The sequence below is a fragment of the Orycteropus afer genome, unplaced genomic scaffold (assembly GCF_000298275.1).
Source record: "Orycteropus afer afer isolate SDZICR_OR568_19922 unplaced genomic scaffold, OryAfe1.0 scaffold00282, whole genome shotgun sequence".
Classification (NCBI taxonomy): Eukaryota; Metazoa; Chordata; class Mammalia; order Tubulidentata; family Orycteropodidae; genus Orycteropus; species Orycteropus afer.
In genome coordinates, this window is record NW_006921869.1 from 2,501,725 (window position 1) to 2,524,727 (window position 23,003).

Consider the following 23,003-nt stretch of genomic DNA (forward strand, 5'->3'; position numbering starts at 1 on the left):
CCCCTTGACTGTCAGGATTTTGCTATAGAATCTTCAGTCAAAGCATTCAGTAATGGCACCAGGTACCATCCTGTTCTTCTGATCTCATGCCAATGCGGGCACTTATTCATGGAAGTAATTTCATTTTTTCCTCCTATTCTTGCTTCTCCTTGTTCCTCTGTTGCTCCAGGCAGATAAAGACTAATTGTTGTACCTTGGATATGGCCATGAAGCTTTGATAACACCCTCTAGCAAACCAGGAAGAGAGCCAGGGCAAGTCACCTGTAACTGCCAAGACACATGTTTGTGGCCCTATGCTGCTTTGAAAGCTACTCCAAAACTACTCTGAGCAATGGTGCCTGAGGGACTGGACACAAGCCTCCCTCCCTTGTCCAGACCTTCTAAGAAGCAGATGCCAAGATGTTGTTAGCATGCAAGAGATGTGTCAGACCCAAGCCTGTGAAGGGAATGGGAAGGCAGGAGGGGACTGGGAGCCACCAGACTGCCAGGCAGGCTGGGCCTCAGGAAGGAAAGAGGATTAGAAGGAAGGAAATGTACATACCTTAGTAGGCAGTGCAGTTCCAACGCTGTCAGTGAGGCTGTGGGGAGCTTTCAGGCCATATCCCTGAAACGTACCTGACCCAGCAGCTTGCAGTACCCAGGTGGGGGCTGAGAGTGGCCGTGGTGATAACTGTCTAATACCTAGCAGTCAGACACAGTTAGGAAGCTGAGTGGTGTATCTTGTTGGTACCACACTTCTGAGGTTCCACTTAGTTCTGACTGTTTTAGAAAGCTAACACCAGAGCTCATATTTCCAGCCTGGTATGCCATTTCCTAGCACTTAATTCAAGAGAATTTTCTTTGGTTAAGAAGATATTTTGTATCTTAGCTATTGGTATGTTAAAACTATCTCTCACTGCCATGGAGCTGATTCTGACTCGTAGAAACTCTCATTGGGTTTCTGAGGCTATAAATGTTTCCAGATGTAGATTACCCCATCACCTTCCATGGAGCAGCTGGTGGGTTTGAACTGCCTACCTTCTGGTTAGCAGTCAAACGCCATAAGCACTGTACCACCTAGTATCCTGTAATTCTAAAAAACAAAATTATCACCTTTGATTCGTGCCTGATTTATATGACCAAGTCATGGCTACTATCTGACATTCCAGGTCATAGTTAGGGACTGCATAAAGGAAACCTGTGATTGGGAGTGTTTATCAACAATGACAATGATGGCACCTGGCCTTATGTTACTTTCACTTCCAGGTGCACCATGAGCCCTGACACTGTTTCTGAACTTCTGCACATCTCTGGAACAAAACTTATAGATCCATATTGATAAGATTCTCCAGTCTCTGGCCTCAGTATCCCCACATGGAAAACGAGGATATAGGAGTGGTATGCTCCACAAAGCCCTGCAGTTTTCTTACTTTCAGAACAAATTTCATGCCACACATCTCCTGGGCTTTGCCTCTTTGGAAGATGTGGCCTATCACTCGTGATGCTTTGATCATACTGGATAATGGCCTCCAACCTCTGTGTACTCATAATACAGGCATGTGGTCTGGAGCTTACTTCAGCAGACATCTAGAACAGGGGAACTGAGTTGGCAAATTTGTAACTGGGCTTTCATGTATGCCTTCTCTTGAGTCTAACTCTATCTTGATCATATGTACTAGCACATGAATGTACCTGGTAGGATTCTTGATAGGGGCAAAAATCTACCAATAACAGACAGTTTTGACCTATAGAGACCTGAGATCAAAGATAGTGAGCAATCAGGTGGGGGATGGAAGGGCAAACAGAAGTGTGCTCCATGGAGTTACCCATTGCTCCTTTTTGCACTGTGCAAAAAACAAGGCACCTACTGGTAAAGTACACAGACATACCCACTTAGACAGGTCCATATGGGAAGCAGGATAAAGCACATTATCGAGCAAATTGTGGGAGCTGGTTAAATGCCCTGTCTTACTTTAAGTATTGAGAACAGAAATAAGGCCTTGTCCTTATGTAGCATTCGTGCTTGCAAGGCAGGGAACAGATGATAAACAAGTAAATGAACAAGAATTTTGAAGTAAATAAAACAAGATCCTAGGGTAAAGTGTGCCTAGGGATGGAAGATACTTCAGAATGTTGACCACAGAAGACTTCACGTGGGTAGTGGCGTTCCACACTCACTTGAAATTATCTATGTGCTCATGTATTTATTGTGTGCCTCTAAATGCACATCAAAGAATAGGATCCTTGTGCACTGTGTTCACCAGTGTAACCCTGGCACCTTGACCAGTGCCTAGCACATAGGAGATTGAATACAAATGAATAAAGACCCTATATATAAATGTATTTCAACTGTGGCTTCCTCACTAAAGTGTGTGCCTCCCCAAGGCTAAGGACTACGTCCACCAATGAGTATCTCTGGCCTCTATTAAGCACTTACTTACACTACAACGTCCTATTTTTATGAAACTAACAGTTTAGCAGGAAGATGATACAGGAAATAAATAAAGAACTATGCAAGATAATTTTGGATGTTCATAAGTGCTTTGAAAGGAAAAGACTGACATAGTGGGGAATACAGCAATGAGGAAGGGAGGGAGGAGAATGGAATAGTTGAAAGGGTGATCAAGAAAGACCTCTCTGAAGAGATGGAATCTGGGCTGAAGCCTGAGCCATGGCAAAGCCTGGAGTGCAGCTGAGCTTGGGAAACATATACAGTATAAGAGAATAACTAGATGAACAAGCCTGTGTTTAAGGAGCCTGAGTGTAGCATGGATCAAGAGTGACTATAGTGAAAATATGTCTGTACAGCAAAGCCTACTGCTTTCAACAGTAGAATCAGCAGCTCTCTCTGGCCCGTGAGCCTGCCTCAGATGGCATGTGCTATCCGCCCCTGCCCATGTGATGGCTCTGAGAACCCAGCAAGCTCCCCCTATCCTGATAGGATGCCTCAAGCTCCCTTTAGTATCCTCATCTCTGGCATCTCCAGGAATGCGAAACACAGACAGCTGGGCACAAAGCCCTAGAGAGCCGGACAGGTGAGCAGATGGAAGGGGGATGCTGGGATGGGGTGAGCTCACCTAAAGCCAAGGCAGCGAAGAAGGCGGTGAGGACACTGCTGGCACAGAGCAGCCCCATCTTTGCTAAGTCCAACTCCTCCCTGGACACAGCTCCCAGAAGCAGGGCAGCTAAAGCAGCCAGAAGCCCCACAACAGTGGCCTGCACCTGTCAGGGCAGAAATCAGAAACATGAAGCAAGTTTCCCCTGGTGCACAGCCACCCCCCTCTACTCACTAAGTCTCCTCTAGGGCCTTCTCAGGGTGAGGACACCACCTGACACTGACTCCTTCCCCTCATCCTAACAACTGCTAAAGGCCCCTCAACCCCAGGGGGGAAAAAAAAAACACTAAAACCTTCCTTCTACCCCAGTCCCTTGGAAACCAGTGGTTTCTTATCACACTCCCTTGTAAGACACCATCTTTAATTGTGGAATCTAACTTTATTTTCTATTCCATCAAGGCTTCCCAGTCCTTCTGCCCAGGAACCCTGTCTAACTGCTCTGAGCAAAACTGCTCTCATGTCTCTGCAGCATGCTTCCACATGGGAGCCTCCACTATCATAGCACTGCCTCGGAGGCAGTCCAGCACACTTTCTGTTTCTCTCATGTACTTTTCTTCCTTGGCACTTGCCCCACACAACAGTGTTCCCTCTCTCTGCATTTTCCTCCAGGGAAATTCCATTCTTCCCCAGGCCTGAGCTCCCAGTTCTATGGACAATGTCTCTGCTGCTTGCTTAGATCCTACACCTTGATGTGCCCTAAATCTGACCACCAATATTTGTACTTCTAATTCAGAATGTCTAAAAGGAAACATGCATAAATGAAAGGTGAATAAATAAAAGAGTTCTACCAGGTACATGGATTTAAAAAAGTCAGTATTTTAAAGATGAAAATCATCCCTTATGTAATTCCACTAAAGACCCAATAAGATTTTCCATTGCACTCAACAACTAATTTTAAATTTCATAAGGATGAGTATATGAGCCAAGACAATTTTGAGAAAAATGATTAAAGAGGGAGTATTTGTCATATTCATTATCAATACGTATTTGAAAGCTATAGTAATTAAAACAATGTGGTAATGGAGCTCTGGGGGTGCTATGGTTAAGGCACTGGGCTGTTAATTAAAAGGTAGGTGGTTCGAAGCCACCAGCTGCTCCATGGGAGGAAGATGAGAAAAATCTGTTTCTGTAAAGATTTACAGCCTTGGAAAGCTGATGGGAGTCATTATGAGTTGGAATTGACTTAATGGCCTTAGTTTTTTTTTTTTTTTGCAGAATTTGTAGGCTAGAACAGAGGTCAGAAAAAGAAAGAATCATGAATGTAAGAAAATTTAATATGATAAAGGTGGCATTTCAAACCAGTATGGAATGGATGACTATTAAGTAAATTTAAGTGAATAGGGTAAGGGAAACTGGATATTTGTTTTGGGAAAAATAAATGGTTTTCTCTTTCCTACCATTCACACATACACATCCCTCAATATAAAAGCCAAAGTGTGAAACAAAAGAAAATGTAGAATAATATACTTAAGACTTTGGATTAGAAAAGTCTCTTTCTAAAGATACAAGTAAAATCCATAGAGTGAAATATATTTAAAATTTGTATGTTTAAATATGGCTTCTACATGATAAAAGTTCAAAGACAAAGGTGAAAATATTTGTAACCTATATATAATATTGTCATAGTTATCTAGTGCTGCTATTACAGAAATACCTCAAGTGGGTGGCTTTAACAAACAAATTTATTCTCTCACAGTTTAGGAGGCTAGAAGTCCAAATTCAGGGTGCCAGCTCTAGGGAAAAACTCTCTATGTCTGTTGGCTCTGGAGGAAGGTGATCTGTGTCTTGACATCAATCCTCCCCTCAGTCTTGTAGAATCTCAGCACAGGGATTCTTGGTCCAAAGGACACACTCTGCTCCCTGCTCTTCTTTCTTGGTGTTACTGGGGTCCCTCCTTCTCTTTTTCCTTCTCTCTCCTCTTGCTTTTTGTACAATAAAAGGTGATGGAGGCCACATCCCAGGGAAACTTCCCTTACATAGGATCAGGGCTAGACCGATTAAAAGTGTTGCATCTAACTCTAATCCCATTTCAACTGACTGATCACATCAGATCATATCATGGGAGATAATTACATCATTACCTAACTGCCAAACCTCTGAAAATCATGATTTAGTTAAGCTGATCCATATTTTTTGAGAGACACAATTTAACCCATGACAAACATAAAAAAAATATTTTAAGCATATATGTAAGTCCAGCCTATGAATAATAATTAAAAAGATAACCTGATAGAAAAATGCATAAGAGATATGGATAGGCAACTCACAGACAAGGAAATACAAATGGCTAAGAAATATATAAAAAGACTTCCTAACAGTCAGGAAAACTCTAAATAAAACCCTAATTTGAAGATGCCTTCTTCATTTGTACTGCTGTTGGCCCTCCTCTATTAAAACATAAACACTGTCTTATTTTCTACTGGGCTCCTCAGCTCTGAGAATAGAGTCTGGCACTCAGCAGATAGTCTCATATGCCCACCAAAGGAATGAATAAATGAATGAATGAGATACAATTTTTTTTTAACCTTTCAGAGTAGGTAAAGTTAAAGCTTAAAAATTATAAGAAATACATAGTGACAAATAAGTAGAAATTTTTTTCTCATACACTGATGGTGGTAAAATTTGTTACAGGAATATTGGGGATAATTGTTGTTATTGTTATGAGTCGGACATGACTCAACAGCAGTGAGTTTGGTTTCTTGGTTTTGTTGTTGTTTTTAGGTGCCATTGAGTCACCTCTAACTCGTAGCAACCCTATGCACAGCAGAACGAAACACAGCCCAGTCCTGAGCGAGCTCCATGATTCTTGCTATACTTGAGCCCATCGCCATTGCCACTGTGTCAATCTATTTCATTGAGGGCCTTCTCCTCTTCCGTCAATCCTCCACCTTACCAAGTATGACACATCCTTCTCCAGAGAATGTTCCTTTCTGACAACATGACCAAAGTATGTGATACGAGGTCTGTCCATTCTCACCTTCAAGGAGCATTCTGGCTGCACTTCCTCCAGGACAGACCTGTTAGTTCTTTTAGCAGTCCACAGTATTTTCAGCGTTCTTCACCAACAGAATAGCTCAAAACATCAACTCTTATTCGGTCCTCCTTATTCACTGTCCAGCTCTTACATGCATATGCTGTTGTTGTTGTTGTTGTTATGTGCCGTCGAGTCAAACCCGACTCATAGCGACCCCTCCTTGGGTTTCCGAGGCAGTATCACTACGGAAGTAGGATTGCCCGACCTTCCTTCCGAGGAGTGGCTGGTGGGTTTGAACTGCCAGCCATCTGGTTAGCAGGCAAGTGTCTTAGCCACTATGCTACCAGAGCATATGAGGTGACTGAAAATACCATGGCTTGTGTCAGGCGCACCTTAGTCCTCAAGGAGACATCTTTGCCCTTCAGCACTTGAAAGAGGTCCTTTTCAGCCAATTTGCCCAGTGCTATACGTTCTCTGATGTCCTGACTGCTGCTTTCATTGGCGTCAATTGTAGAACTAAGCAATGTGAAGTCTTTGACAACTTGAATCTTTTCTCCATTTATCATGATGCTGCTTATAGGCCCAGTTGTAAGGATTTTTGCTTTCTTTATATTGAGATGTAATCCATACTGCAGACTGTGTTTTTCAGTCTTCATCAGTAAGTACTTCAAGCCATCCTCACTTTTAGCAAGCAAAGTTGTGTCGTCAGCGTATCGCAGGTTGTTAATGATTCTTCCTCCAATCCTGATGCCACGTTCTTCTTCATATAGTCCAGCTTCTCAGATTATTTGTTCAGTGTACAGATTGAATAAGTACAGTGAAAGGGTACAACCTGACACACTCCCTTCTTGATTTTAAACCATGCAGTGTTCCCTTTTTCTGTTTGAACAACAGCCTCCTGATCTATGTACAGGTTCCTCATGAGTACAATTAAGTGTTCTGGAGTTCCCATTCTTCTCAATGTCATCCACAATTTGTTATGATATACCCAATCAAATGCTTTTGCATAGTCAATAAAACACAAGTAAACATCTTTCTGGTATTCTTTGCTTTAAGCTAAGATCCATCTGACATCAGCAATGATATCCCTCATTCCACATCCTCTTCTGAATCCAGCTTATATTTCTGGAAGTTCTCTGTCAATATACTACTGCAACCATTTTTGAATTATCAAAATTAGGCTATAAATTATCCCAATACCTTATGATTCTGCATCTGTCCCAGAGAGACATTTGTACACATGTACAAAGAATCAGGTAACAATCATAATGATTAGCAGCACTTATTTACTTAGTGATTCCCCACCAGCCACTCCTCAGAAGGAAGGTTGCACAATCTACTTCTGTAGTGATACCACTTCGGAAACCCAAGGAGGGGTTGCTATGAATCAGAATGAATTGACGACGGCAGTGCATTGCATTTGTTTTTGCACATATATCATGTACTATTCTAAGTAGTTTCGTGCATTAAGTCATTCGTAAGAGAAAAGTGCAAGTTACAGTATTGTATGTAAAGTATAATACTTTTTACATTTAAAAAACACAGAAGATCACACTATATATTATCTACAGCCAAATAAATATATGGCAATGCAAAAAGTGGTTTGGAAGAATGCTTTATTTTCAGTGCTGGTCAGGTTATGAAGAAACTAATTCAAATGTTGCTCAAATATTAATACTAGTAAAACCAAAAAAAAAAACAAACTCACTGCCATCAAGTCAAATCCAACTCATAGCAACCCTCATTGGCTTTCCGAGGCTGTAAATCTTTACAGAAGTGGATCACCCCATCTTCCTTCTGTACAGCAGCTGGTGGATTTGAACTGCTGATCTTCCAGTTAGCAGCCAAATGCCTTCCAGTACACAACCAGAGCCCTTTCAATACTAGTACTAATTACTTAATGCTGCTGTTGTAAGGTGCTGTCAAGTGATCTCCAATTCACAGCAACCCCACGTACAGCAGAATGAAATACTGCCCGGTCTTGTGCCAGCTCTATGATCCTTGCTATATCTGAGCCCATCGTTGCATCCACTGTGTCAATCCATCTCGTTGAGGGTCTTCCCCTTTTTCGCTGACCCTCCACTTTACCAAGCATGATGTCCTTCTCCAGGGAATGGTCCCTTCTTACAACATGACCAAAGTAGGTGAGATGAAGTCTGGTTACGAATTCAAATATTTTATAATCCTGCTAGGAAAAATCTAGAGCCTTAAACTGATTGTACTCTGTGAGAACTTATCTTAACAAATTCATACAAAAAGAGACTGTTTCCATTGTAGTATGATTTATCAAGTGGCTAGGTTTCCCTTTTATTGGTCAATCTAATGTCTTGTCAGTTATTAATCATTCTGAACATAATCATTATGTCACCCCTGGGTGACATAAGTTATTTAAAAATTTAATTATGAAACTTATTGCACTATTTATGACTCAATGTTAAGCATTTTAAAAAAATGGAGGAGACAAAATTATGTCCATGTAATGATTAGGGCTATATGCCAAGTTAGGGCCTGGTCCAGAGTGGGGCTCAATAAATATCTGTTAAAAATCAGTTATATGGAAATGTGCACAAGCATTTGGTGGAAAACAGAAAAGCAAATACAATGTGAATTGTAGCTAAGTTTTTAGAGGATTTATGGCTTTTCCTTTGCCCAATTTTTGTTAAGAACATCATAAACTGTATTATTTAATCTTCAGAGTTCTTCAGTCCCAGGATGTAGTCCTAGCCCCCAACCCTCACCTCAAGTGGGAAAGGTAGACATATAAACAAAGAATTGGCACAGGAGTGGCAAGTACCACCCCAGTAACATCTGCAAGGCACCAAAGTAGTAAAGAAAGAGAGGGACCAACTGTACCTGGTATCAGGTTGAAACTTAGACCTCAGTGGAGTTTTTTAAAGAGTTTCATTGCCAGGTATACTAGAGGAAAAAGGACATTCCAAGGAAAGACAACTACATGAAAAAGCAAGGAAGTGTCAAGTGTGTGTGGTGTGAAATTTCTTGCATGTATGTGTGTAAGGGTGTTGACTGGAAATGAGGCTGGTGAGGTAGCTGAGGCCAGACCATGTAAGCTCTCACTTGGCCTAGGGGAATCCAAATGGGGTGTAGGGAGAAAGAGGCATGATCAGTGTGGAGTAAAGAATATAACTTTACCCAAAATAATTTTCTCTTGGTCCTTGTTTCCTGAGCAGTAACTCTAAACTCTTAACATTTCCCAAGTAACAGGTGCATTTTCTCATCTAAAGCCTTCAGAAAACACCTAGGATTGTTGTTAATAAGTGAGGGATGGACTAATCAGAAAGATCATCTCCTGGCCTGATATTAGCTGACCTGGGAGAGGGGCATTATTCAATCAACCATGCTTATGCAAAGGCCCCAATCATGATTACATAATGAAGCCAAGACAAGCTCTGAATATTGAAGCTCCATGGACTCCCTGATTGGTGAAAGACATTGATGCATGTAGGATGGTAGCACACCTTTTAAAACATGGAAGCTCCACATTGGGAACCCTCCTATGCATCTCTGTTTGTATTCTTTTTACTTTTCTTTTGCTAAAGTCAAGCTGTACTCATCAGTATACTGCTTTCTGTGAGCTCTTTGAGTTCTTCCAGTGACTTACTGAATCCAAAGCAATACTGAGAACCAGCAAGCTAGAAGTGAGGGGGTCTGGGAACCCCTGAGCTTACAGCTGGTATCCTGTGGGGATAGAGAGAATTTGTAGTCAGCAGATCAGAGGTGAGGGAGCTCAGGGGGCCCTGAGCTTGCAGCTGGCATTCGGAAGAAGTAGTGAGAAACCTCACATCTATAGCCAGCAGGTGTTAAGTGAGGATATCATGTGGACTCCCAAACCTGTAGCTAACATCTAAAGTCTTAGGCCTGCTTGGCAATCTGGAGGACTGTGTTCTTTAACTTGTGAGGTCTGACTTAACTCTGGGTGGTCAGGGTCAGAGGAAAAAGTGATGAATGGGCAGCTGGTGTCAGAGTTGAACAGCAAAATGAGAAGTGGGAATTTGTCATATCCTCACAGTTGGTGTCAGAAAAAGTTAGTTTTGATTTTATACTTGAGATTTGATTATTCACCCACTCAGTCAGCTCTGGGTGGCCATGCAGAAGATGAGCTTTAGGTCAAGAAACCTGGGAGGAGTGAGAACACTTGAAGAGGTTTTCAGTCACTTAGGTGGAAGACAAAGAAGTCAAGACAAGGAAACAGGAAAGCAGGGCTAGATTTAAGAAGAATTCAGACACAGCATGCTCAGAATGACTGGATATAAGGGTGAAGGAAAGAAAGAAACTGAGGGTGACTCAGGTCTCTAGTTAACTGGGAAGCACAATTCACTAGGCAAAACACACATACACTGAGTGATTAGCACATGCTACCCAAACACCATGCTGTCATACATAATTTAAAATCCACATAATCCACTTTTTGGAAAGGGGAAGTGACTCACCCAAGGTCCCAACTTAGTTGACTCTCACAGTGTGCTTTTGATCATCAAACTAGACTGAGTTAGGGACCCTAGAAGGGGTTGAGTGTGAAGAGGGTATATAATGAGGCCAGATTTGGCAGTGCTGCTTTAGAACTGCTCTAGGAACAGGAAGATGGAGATGCCCAGTAGGGAGTTAAAAGCAGTTAAAATCCATGTAAAGTGGGCACCATTCTGATTTTATTGTCAGAAGGATACCTAAGTCCACCCAGTGGATAGCTGCTGGACTTAACCCCAGGCCTGTCTGAGCCCAGAATCTAGAGAAGCCAAGAATGTTCTGAAGCAGAACTACTTTCCGCTTAGGTAGATGCCCAGCTTTCCCCCATGCATTGAAGCTAAATTCTCCTAATCTCTTCTTGGCTTAGGCCTGCTGACTCTGTAGTGCTCTTAGATTCCCAGGATAGAAACTTAGCCCACTTGGTGTCTAACAGAAGGAAGTTTAAATCTGGGAGGAGTGTGAAGCATTTGAAGGGCAGACAAAAAAGAGGACCCCAAGATGGTTGAGAAGGAACAATTAGAGAGGCAAGAGCAGGACCAAGGGAGAATTTTAAGATAGGAAAGATATACACTGTTAAATGCTCCAGAAAAATAAGTAAGATTACAAAAAAAGGAAACAAAATCTCTGAGGAGGAGCTAGTCTACAGGGCTCATAACCTATACTTGCCATGGCCTCAGCTATCCTGAGACCAGAACTACATAGTACCCAGCTACCATTACAAACCATTCTCATTAGGGCCACAAGAGATAGATGCTGATAAAATGAGAAAATAACATGGAACATAAATTCTGAAAAAGTCCAGACTGAACAGAGTAGAGACTAGAGGACTCCTGAGACTTTTTTTGCCCTAAGATATTCTTAAACCTTGAACCAAAACTATCCCCTGAGGTTACCTTTCAGGAAATAACAAATTAAAAAGTAAAAAACAAAACAAAACAAAAAACCAAACTCACTGCTATCGAGTTGATTTTGACTCAAGGTGACCCTTCCTTGGATTTCGAAGGTGGCATCTCTACGGAAGTAGATTGCTCAGTCTTCCTTCTGAGGAGTGGCTGGTGGGTTTGAAAGGATACTACCCACAAGTACAGTGTTCCATTAAAAAAAACCCAGCTATATGCCTAAGGCACTTGACTGCTAACCAAAAGTTTGAACCACCAGCCACTCAGAAGGAAGATTGGACAATCTACTTCCGTAGTGATACTGCCTTGGAAACCCAAGGAGGGGTTGCTATGAGTTGGATTCAACTCATCAGCAGTAGTTTGGTTTGTTTTGATATATGAAACTAAAAGGTGAATAATTACTCTAAGACAAAGATAAGAAGATAAGGGGCTGAGGAAACTAGAATATTGGAAGGAGAACAACCAGGATGCAATTCACACTGTGAAAAATGTAACTATCATTGAACAATTAGTGTTGAAATTGTCAAACGGGAAACCATTTTGCTGTGTAAACTTTCATCAAAAACACAATACAATATTATTATAAAAAGAAAAAGTAAGATTATACACAAAAGGCAACCATAGGAATATTAATCAGAAGACTACCTTAAAAATATGTGTAGTTTGAGTCAAGATGGTGGGAAGAGAAACCAGTTGGCATTGTATAGGCAATGAGAAAGGAAACTCAGCATGTTTAGGCAAACCAAGAATGTTAGCTTGGAAGGAAAAAAGGAGAGGGATACTTGGAAGGACCTTGGGTTCTAGAAGAAGCATCTACTTTCAGGTAGGCATGTGGTGCCCTAGGGTTAGGCTGAGTCCTCAGTTGCCACATGAGTGTGTTGTGGTAGACATGGGTCTGAGTGCAGGGACACAGGCTCACTTAACCCTTACTTTTCATACCTGGAACAGGCCTAGTGCAGATTCAGAAAGAGGAAAGGAGCTTCACCAATGTGATAAAGTGGAAATTCACCTGAACGAGGGCAAGGTTACTGCTGATGACTCTGTGCTGCTCTTGGGGGTCATCAATTTGTCCAGTGTTGGCCTAGGATGAAACAGAAAAGAAAAAAGGGTAAAACTGGGTGGGCTCAAAACAAGGTAAACCTCTCCCAGAAAAGGCAGTCACTCAGGAGAAAAGTCAAGTCAACAGATCTCATATAATTGATGTCAGAATAAATTACTCTGTCCAGCTTTCAAAGCAGTGACCCAAATATTTTTGTGGGGAGAAGATGAGAAGAGTAATGACACAGGTCTCTTTGCAAAATGGATGGATGTCATAAACCACTTTCCCATGTGCAAAAGCATGCAAACACAAACACACACGTGTTGCCTACTATTTTAAGGCTATCACTGTCCATTGGCCTCAAGGTTACAGCTCTGAGCCAGAAGCTGCCTGCTTTCCTCAGGCAGGCCTTTGGCCAAGTTCTTCCCTTCACCTGAAACACCCTCCAGCCAGTCAGACCTTAAATGATCACAAACCCAGGCCAATCCTGCCTTTGTAAAGTTATCCTCTGAAAGCCCATAAATCCTTCTTCTCTTAGCATAAAAAAAAATAAGGCCAGAAATACAACTTTCTACTTTAAAAATGGTAGTCAGCTCCTAACAGTATAGCACTTGACAACAAAATCCAAGATTTACATTAAAAAAGACCTGAAAGTAAATACGCTTTACTAGTTCTTTTATGTTGAGTCATTGTTCTTTAAGCTCCTGAACTCCAATGAAAGAAATACAAATATGGGCCTACTGCTAACAAACACGGTATTTACTTTTCATTTTAACAAATAAGGAGAGCCTTTCTGTTGTTAGCATGACTGTGGCACCTGGGGTAGGACACTTAACTCTCTATAAGCCTCTGTTTACTCTTACCTAAAATAAATAGGTACAACACCTCATGGTGTTCTTATGGAAAGAGCAGGGTTAAGGAATAGCAAAACATAGTGGCAGAAGCCCGTGACACGCTGAACCATTATGGTTGGTGGGCACATCTCAAATATCCACTTTTTTTAAAGAAAATTTTATTGTGTTTTGGGTGAAAGTTTACAGAGAGAATTCATCCTCCATACAGCAGCTCACATACGCTGTCTCATGACATTGACTGTAATCTCTCACAATGCAACAGCTCTCCTCCCACGTCCTCCCCGTAGTTACCTCTTCCCTTTGTCCTTCCCTCCCATGCACTCCTGTACCCTGAGCTGTCCCCCTGTGCATACACCACCCTTCTATTTCCTCCTGATTGATCTTTACAAGGAGTGTATCTACCTAATGTAAATGTTCAGTTTGTATGCCTGTCATTTGTTTGGCTGGAAGCCACAGGAATGGGTTCATTTCTAGACCTGAAGGGCAGCTAGGGACCATAGTCTCAGGGGTTCCACCAGGCTCCATAAGACCAACAAACCTGGTCCCCCCCTCTTTTTTTTAAAATGATTTTGAGTTTTGTTCCACACTGTTTCCCCACTCTATCCAGGATCTCCTACATAGATTCTCCTCTGAGTGGTTGACAGTGGTAGCTGGGCACCATCTAGTTCTTCTAGTCTTCTAGTTGTATAGGCTGAGGATTGCATGATGTACCAATCCCTTGGACTAATTATTTCCATGTGTCTTTGGTTTTCTTCATGCTTCTTTGCTCTGGACAAGCAGAGAGACACATTGTCAAACAGCCACTCTTGAAGATGGAGGAATAGGCAGACCAGTGACATAGACCCACTTCAACAAAGAAAAGAAAAACCAATTGATAGAGATACAGAAGATAATCCTGGAGCCCCAAGCTTTGAAAAGAACTATACAGAAGTGAATTAAGCATGAGCTAGTGGAAAAACCTGAATGAAAACAGTGAGTACAGAGATGGTCAGAGCAGTGGACTATCAGCTACTCTGATGGGACCAACAGCCTGAATATTTCCAAGTGGTGTTGGGACCTGAGAATTGACCTAAAGGTCAGCCCTGGTCACCAAGGGCTGTAGGGATGACTGCACTGGTGGTCTATGACTAGGAAGGGAAACAGCAAGGAGGGAGACAACCTGAGCTGATGACTTTCCACTGTCCAGAGGATGCAGCCATTTTCATTGTTTATACTTGGCAGCCATTTTGGATGTTTTAAGTGACCTAGGGCACAGCCATTTTGAATGTTTATAAGCAGCAGCCATTTTGGATATTTAAAGTGATAGCATACTCATTTGGATTCCAGGGACCTAAGAATAGGCTCTGTTTGCTAAGGTCAGCAGGGACATATGAGAGGCTGACAACAGGAAAGGAGACAGGTAGTGAGTGTATATGTGCTGTCAGCTAGTGAATAGAGGCGCACAGTACCTTGCTTGCATAGATAATATACAAACAAAACAAAGAAAATGAAAATCATGGGCAAATCACTCCAACATACAATCACCAATTAAATATAAACACAAAAATGTCACAATGCCTCAGAGACAATAGAGCATCACAGTCCACAAAAAGAAGCAGGGTAAAGCAGGAGAAACAAAGAACCAGGATACAGACCCAAAACACATCCTTGAGGAATTCCTGGATAAGGAATTCAAAATAATTATATTTAGGTATCTTCAATGAATTGAGAGACAGATTAAGGAAAACACAGAGAAAACACTCACAATTTTGAAAGACAATACAAGAACAAAATGACAAAATAAATGAATAAATAAAAATGATACAAAATCTACACACAGAAATCCAGAAGATTAATACTAAATTTTCAGAAATAGGTAAGACACTGATTGGCCAAAGCAGCAGAATTGAATCAACAGAAGACAGAATTAGGGAGACTGAAGGCAAATACCTGAATACTTCTTTGGAAAAGGATCAATCAGAAAAAAGATCAAGACAAAATGAAGAAAGCCTAAGGTTCATGAAGATACCATCAAAAGGAATAATCTACATGTAATTGGCATTCCAGAGCAGGAAGAGACAAATAAAACCACTGAGAAAATTGTTGAAGATTTGTTGGAAGAGAATTTTCCTGGTATGATGAAAGATGAGAATATATTCAATCAGGAAGTCCAACAAACCCCAAACAGGATAGACCCCAAAAGAAAATCACCCAGACATATCATCATCAAACTTACCAAAAACAAAGACAAAGAAAGAATCATGGGAGCAGCACGGGAAAAATGAAAAGTTACCTACAAGGGGCAATCAATAAGACTAAGCTCAGATTTTGCAACAGAAACCATGCAGATGAGAAGACAATGGGATGGCATATATAAAACCTTGAAAGAGAAAAATTTCCAACCAAGAATTATGTACCCAGCAAAATCGTCTCTCAAATATGATGGAGAACTTAGGACATTTCCAGATAAGCGGAAACTAAGGGAATTTGTTAAAACCACACCAACCTTACAAGAGGGAGCCCTTTGGACAGAGAAGCAACAATAGCCAACAACAACTGACCATTAACACACATGATGATATAACCCAGAAACCAACCCAGCTATGGAAGTATCCAAAGTAAACAGGGAACCAGAGATATTAATTGACAAATGAGGACAACTACTAACCAAAAAGAGGGAAAAAACTGTGTTGTTACAGAACTTCTAGATGGTAGGGAAGTGAAGACAACTACAAGATAGAACAGATTGTTCTAAACTTGGGAAGAAAACTATAAATCACAGGGTAACCTCAAAGAAAAATGATAAACCCTCACATCAAAAAAGAGGACCAGCATAAATATTCAGCAAATACAAGAACAATAGCAATGAAGGAAGTGATAACATGATTCATAAACAAAACGAGCTCAGCATAGAAAATTATATGGAACAATGAAATCGACATCACAAAAAAGCACATAACAAAAATGACAGCAACAAATTCTTATGTGCCAATAATTACGTATCTGGCAAGGGACTTATCTCTAAGATTTATAGTGGAAGAGTGGATGACCAAACTATGGTACATATGCATAATGGAATGCTATGCAGCACTAAAGAGTAATGTAGAGTTTGCAAAACACCACATAATATGGATGAACTTGGAGAACATTATGCTGTCAATCACAGAAGGACAAATATAGTATTAGTTCGTTGTTGTTGAGGGTCAAGGAAAGGTTTATATATGGAGGGAAACTTTCTTTTCTGGTTGCCAACATAACCTAAACAGCAGAGCGGAGGGGAGGGAACACTGCAAAACAAATGCATTGATCTATGTCACTTTATTTTTGTGTATTTCACTGTACATAAATTATATTTCAATAAAATGCATTAAAAAAATTTGCCCATAGAACCCTTCAATGTTGCAACTCAAGGCTTGACTTTTTTCCTCAGTTCTTTTAGCTTGAGAAATGCCAAGTATGTTCTTCCCTTTTGGTTTTGTAACTCAAGGTCTTTGCACATTTCACAGTAATAATTGACTTTGCCAAGTCAATTGACTTTGCCATGTCAAAGTGGCAGGGTATAATATCAACATATTAGAAAAATGGATTCTTCTACAGTAACAAAGAGAATGCTGAAAAGGAAATCAAGAAAATAATACCATTTACAATGTTATTGTTGTTAGGTACTGTCAAGTTGGCTCCGACTCATAGTGACCCTATATACAAAAGAACACTGCCCAGTCCTGCACCAGCTTCACAATACTTGCTATACCTGAGCCCATTGTTGCAGCCACTGTCAATCCATCTTCTTGAGGGTCTTCCCCTTTATAGCTGACCCTCCACTTTACCAAGCATGATATCCTTCTCCAGAGAATGGTCCCTTCTGACAACATGACTAAAGTAGGTGAGACAAAGTCTGGCCATTCTCACTTCCAAGGAGCATTCTGGCTGTACTTCTTCCAGGATGGATTTGTTAGTTCTTCTGGCAGTCCATGGTACTTTCAGTATATGAAGTACTTAGAAATAAATCTAATCATAGACACAAAAGATCTATACAAAGAAAACTACAAAACTCTGTAGGAAACCAAAGGACACTTACATAAATGGAAGAATATAACTCTCACGGACAGGAAGACTTACACTGTGAAAATGTTAATACTACACAAAGCCATCTACAGATAAAATGCAATTCTGATCCAGATCCCATCATCTTTCTTTAAAGGCAAATAAAAACTAATCACCAACTTTATGTGGAAAGGAAAGACACCCTGGATAAGCAAAGTACTACTGAAGAAGAACAACAAAGTATAAAGCCTCACACTTCTTGATCTCAAAAACTACTATACAGCCACAGTAGTCAAAACAGCCTGGTATTGGTACAATGACAGATACATAGACCAATGGAACAGAATTGAGAATTTAGAAGTAAATCCATTAAATGGTGGAAGAGATAGTCTCTTAACAAATGGTGCTGGCAAAATTGGATATCCATTTAAAGAATAATGAATATCTCTCACCACACATAAAAACTAACTCAAGACTGATCAAAGACCTAAAGGTAAAACCTTAAACTGTAAAGATCATCAAAGAAAAAATAGGTGCACATTTAGGGGCCCTGAAACACGGCATATATACACAATCAGACATACTAAAAATACATAAACAGCAGAAAACAAACTGGAAGATTGAGACTTCCTAAAAATTAAACATTTAAGTGCATCAAAAGACTTCATGTAAAGAGTAAAGAAAGAACCTACAGACTGGGAAAGCATTTTGGCAATGGCCTATCCAACAAGACACTAATCTCTAAACTTTATAGAAAACTTCAACACATCAGCATAAAAAAGCAAATAATGCATTTAAAAAGGGGGCAGTAAACAATCAACTAACACTTCATCAAGAAAGAAATTCAGGCAGCTAACAAACACATGAGGAAATGCTCGCCATTGCCAGTCACCAGAGAGATGCAAATCAAAACAAAAATGAGACATCATCTCACTCCAGCATTAATAGTAAAGTTCAATAAAAATGCAGAAAACAACAAATGCTGGTGAGAGTGTGGAGAGACTGGAACTCTCATTCATACACTGCTAGTGGGACTGTTAAATGGTACAATCCCTATGGAAAACAGTATGGCACTTCCTTAAGAAGTTGGAAATTGAAATATATATCCTAGAGAAATAAGAGCAGATATATACACACCAATTTTCATCACAGTATTACTCACAATAGCAAAAAGATGGAAACAATGTGAGGGCCCATCATTGGATGAATCAATAAATTATAGTACATACACACAATGGAATACTATGCCACATCAAAGAATAGCCATAAATCTGTGAAACACTTCATAACATGGATGAACCTAGAAAGTATTATGCTGAGTGAAATTAATTAATCACAAAAGAACAAATGTTATATGGGACCACTACTATAAAAAGGTAAGAAAAGGTTTGCACACAGAAAAAATCATTCTTTGAAGGTTACCAGGGGTAGAAAGGGAAGGTAGGGTAAATCACTAAGTAGAGAGTAGACATGTATTAACTTGGGTGAAGGGAACAGCAATATAAAATAAGGGGGAGGTCACACAAAATGATTAAGGCAAAAAAAAATAGGAAGAAATAGGGAGAAGTACAAAAGTTAAAGGCAGCAAAGATGAATACTATTGTACACAAAATCCTGCAATAACAGTAATAACAGTAACCTACGAGTGGATACATAGACGCTTGTGATAGTTGGAGCTGTGTGTCAAATTGGCTGGACTCCAGTTCTGTGTGGTTGTTCCCATGATGGGATCGGATGACTGTGTTCTGAGTGGCCAATCTGCCCAAGGGGAGTTCCCTAGGGGTGTGGCCTGCTTCCAGGATATCCAAGGACATCCTGGGAAGAGAAGCATTCTTTGGTGGATTGGGACCCTGGTGTGCTGACTACAACCTTCCGTGAGTGAGCAGCCCACTGCTCGGCCTGGAGATCTTGGATTCATCTTTCGTTGGAGTCAACAACCAGTGTACTGCCTGCCAGCCTTGAATTTCTTGGCCCCCTGCAGTTGCAGAAGCGAAGGCTGCCTCCAGCCCAACGTTTTCTCCAGGGACTTTGGACTTGCCGGCTTTTATACGTTTGTGAGCCATTTTCCTAAGATAAATTTCTCTTTCTCTCTCTCTCTATATATATATAAGCTTTGCTGGTTTTTGTTTCTCTAGAGAACCCAGTCTAACACAACGCTCAAGTTGAATATGTGTGGGAAAGCAAATGGGGCTATACTCACAAATATATATAGGCCTGTTAGCAGATACTTCTATCTATGTATTTATATATGCTGCAAATATATCCATGAATGTAGTCAAGTACACTAGGGGCAAAGTTTTGAAAACTTCTTAGTCATTAACAAATACTTTGCAGGAATGAGTCACTGGGCATGGGGGCTCAAGACTATAAACTCAGGGGACACTAAGATCAATGGGCATAAAACATCCACAAAGATAATGTTCTACATCTTACTTTGGTGAGTAGTAACTGGGGTCTTCAAACCTTGTGAGCAGTCATCTAAGGTCTCTCTCTGTCTGGAGCAAAGAAGAGTGAAGAAAATCAAAGACAAAGGAAACAATTAGTCCTAAAGACTAATGGACAATGAAAACTCCAGCCTCCATGACCTTGAGAACAGAAGAGCTAGATAGTGTCTGGATACCACTGCTGACTGCTCTGAAAGGGATGACAATAGGAAGTTCTGGATAGAGTGGGAGAAAAATATGAAACAAAACTCAAAATCATGAAAAAGATCAAGCTTACTAGTCTGATAGAGATTGGTGGAATCCCTGAGACTATGGCCCTTAGGTGTCCTTTAAGCCTGGAACTGAACTCATATCCATGGCTTAACAATAGACAGGCCTATAAAGTGAACACGGATATCTGGTAGCTTAGTGCCTAAGGCACTTGACTGCTAACCAGAAGTCTGGTGGTTCAAACTTACCAGCCACTCCTCGGAAGGAAGATGGGACAATCTACTTCCATAGTGATACTGCCTCAGAAACCCAAGGAGGGGTCTCTATGAGTCGGGTCCGACTTGTTACATAACAATAACAACAACATAAAGTGAACAAGCATATGAGGGAGGTCTGCACTCATGAGAACAATCAACCATACAAGATGAAAAGGGCATATGTCAGGGGTAAAGCTCAGAAGGCAGCAAGGGATAGATAGGAAAGAAAGATGAAGGGAAATGGTAAACAAAGTGAGGAAGTGGGAAGAGTGAAGTTACATAGTGGGGAGTGCAATGAATGTCACAAAACAAAATGTGTATGAATTGTTGAATGGAAAATCAATTTGCTCTGTAAACTTTCACTAAATCATAAAATAAAAACACAATGACACACCATTTCACACTCACTAGGATGGCTGTTAACAGAAAAATAGAATATAACAAGCATTGGTGAAGAAGAAGAGAAATTGGAATGCTTTTCCATTGCTGATAGGAATGTAAAATGACACAGCCCTGTGGAAAACAGTTTGGTAGTTGCTCCAAGACCTAAACACAGAATTACCATACCAATTTAGCCTGTTGCCAGAGTCTACTCCAACTTACAGTGGCCCCGTGTGTGTCAGAGTAGAACTGTGCTCCACAGGGATTCCAATGGCTCAGTTTCCAAGAATGTATCATCAGGCTTTTCTTCTGAGTCATCTTTGGTTGGACTCAAATGGCCAACCTTTCTCTCGGTTAGCAGCTCAGTGCATTAACTATTTGAACTACCCAAGGACTCCAGAATTACTCAACAATTCCACTGTCCGGTACATACCCAAAAGAACGACAGCAGGGCCTCAAACAAATATTTGTATGCATTATCATTGCAGCATTATTCACAATAGCCATAAATTGGAAACAACCCAAGTGTCCATCAACAGGGGAATAGAAAACAGAATATAATACATACAAAGAATGGAGTATTATTCACCCATACAGATAAATGATGCTTCTGATACATGTTACAATACGGATGAACCTTGAAAACATGCTGAGTGAAGTAACTTAGCTATAAAAGGACAAATAATCTATGATCCACTTATATGACAAAATAGATATAAACCAAAAAAAAAAAAAAAAAAAAAAAACACAAAAAACCCAAACTTATTGCCATCGAGTTGATTTGCCTCATAGTGATCCCTCCTTGGGTTTCTGAGGTGGTATCTCTACAGAAACAGATTGCCCAATCTTCCTTCTGAGGAGTAGCTGGTGGGTTTGAACTGCCAGCCTTCTGGTTAGCAGTCAAATACCTTAGGCACTACACCTCCAGAGCTCCCCTAGAATAGATACATAGAAAGGGCAAATGCATAGAAACAAAAGTTTATTAGTGGTTAATAGGGATTGAGAGTAGAGAAAATGGGAGTTAATGCTTAAGGGGTTTTCTGTTTGGGATGACAAAAATACTTTTGGAAATAGTGATGATAGCTATACAATATGGTGAATGTAATTAATGTCACTGATTGTACACTTAAAAATACAAACACTTAAAATAGTAAACCTTTTATTATATATGTGTGTATTACTCCAACCAAAAAAATCAAACTATGCTATCAAGTCGATTCTGACTCATGATGACTTCCATTAGGTTTCCAAGGCTGTAATCTTTCTGGAAGCAGACTACCACATCTTTTTTCCACAGAGAAGCTGGTGGGCTCAAACCATCTTTTGGTGAACAGCCTTACCCACTACACCACCAGAGCTCCTTACATATATTATTACAGTAAAAAAATGTCATTATTTTGTACTTTTCCCTGTAATAATGAAAAAAATACTTACTGGATTAAGATGAAGGACAGAACATATTTTCCTATCATCTCTTACCCCAAATTGGAGGGTAGAGGGAGACAACCATTTCAATCTTTTATTTTGAAATAAGTTTGGACTTAGAGAAGAGTTCCAAAGATAATACTGAGTCCTCATATATTCTTTACCCAATTTTTTCTGATGTTAACATCTTAGATAACCATGGCACAACCATCAAAACTAACAAATTAACATTAGCACAACATTATAACTAAACTTCCAAATACATGAGGATTTTCTAAGTTTTTCCACTAATGTCTTTTTTTGTTTGTTTGGTCCTGAATCCAATTCATGATACCATAATACATTTGGTTGTCAATCTTCTTAATCTCCTCAGTTCTGTGACTGTCCCTCAGCTTTCTTTGCCTTTTATGACCTTAATGGTTTTGAAGACTACTGGTCAAATATTTTGTAGGCTCTCCCTCAGTTTGAGTTTGTCTAATGTTTCCTGATGATTACACTAAGGCTAAGGGTTTTGGGGAAAATACTCAGAGGTGAGGTACCTTCTTATTACATAAAATCATGGGGTACATGACACCAACATAGCTATACACTGGCAATGTTAACTTTGATCACTAGTTATAGTGGTATCCACCATGTTTCTCCATTGTAAAGTAACTATTTTTCCCTCTCCGAACTATTATAAGTGAATTATTAAGTCCACCACACTCAAGGGAGGAGAATTAAGCCCCACTTCCCCAAATGCAGTATCAAAGATTTGAGGGCAGATTTTAAAACAACCATGTTGTTATGTGCCTCCTTGGGTTTCCAAAGCAGTATCACTACGGAAGTAAATTGCCCAACCTTCCTTCTGAGGAGTGGCTGGTGGGTTTGAACCGTCAGCCTTCTGGTTAGCAGTCAAGTGCCTTAGGCACTATGCTACC

The 23,003-nt window shown here is 40.4% G+C and overlaps 1 protein-coding gene across 1 annotated transcript in view; it reads right to left on the reverse strand.

The window, feature by feature from the left end:
- SLC41A3 (solute carrier family 41 member 3) overlaps positions 1–23,003 on the reverse strand; it is a 175,468-nt gene that overhangs the window by 14,846 nt on the left and 137,619 nt on the right. Inside the window, exons 3-4 of the mRNA XM_007950606.1 lie at positions 12,460–12,531; positions 3,057–3,201 (exon numbers count right to left, since the gene is read on the reverse strand). Of these exons, the coding sequence (XP_007948797.1) occupies positions 3,057–3,201; positions 12,460–12,531 (217 nt within the window). The remainder of the gene's footprint in view (positions 1–3,056; positions 3,202–12,459; positions 12,532–23,003) is intronic.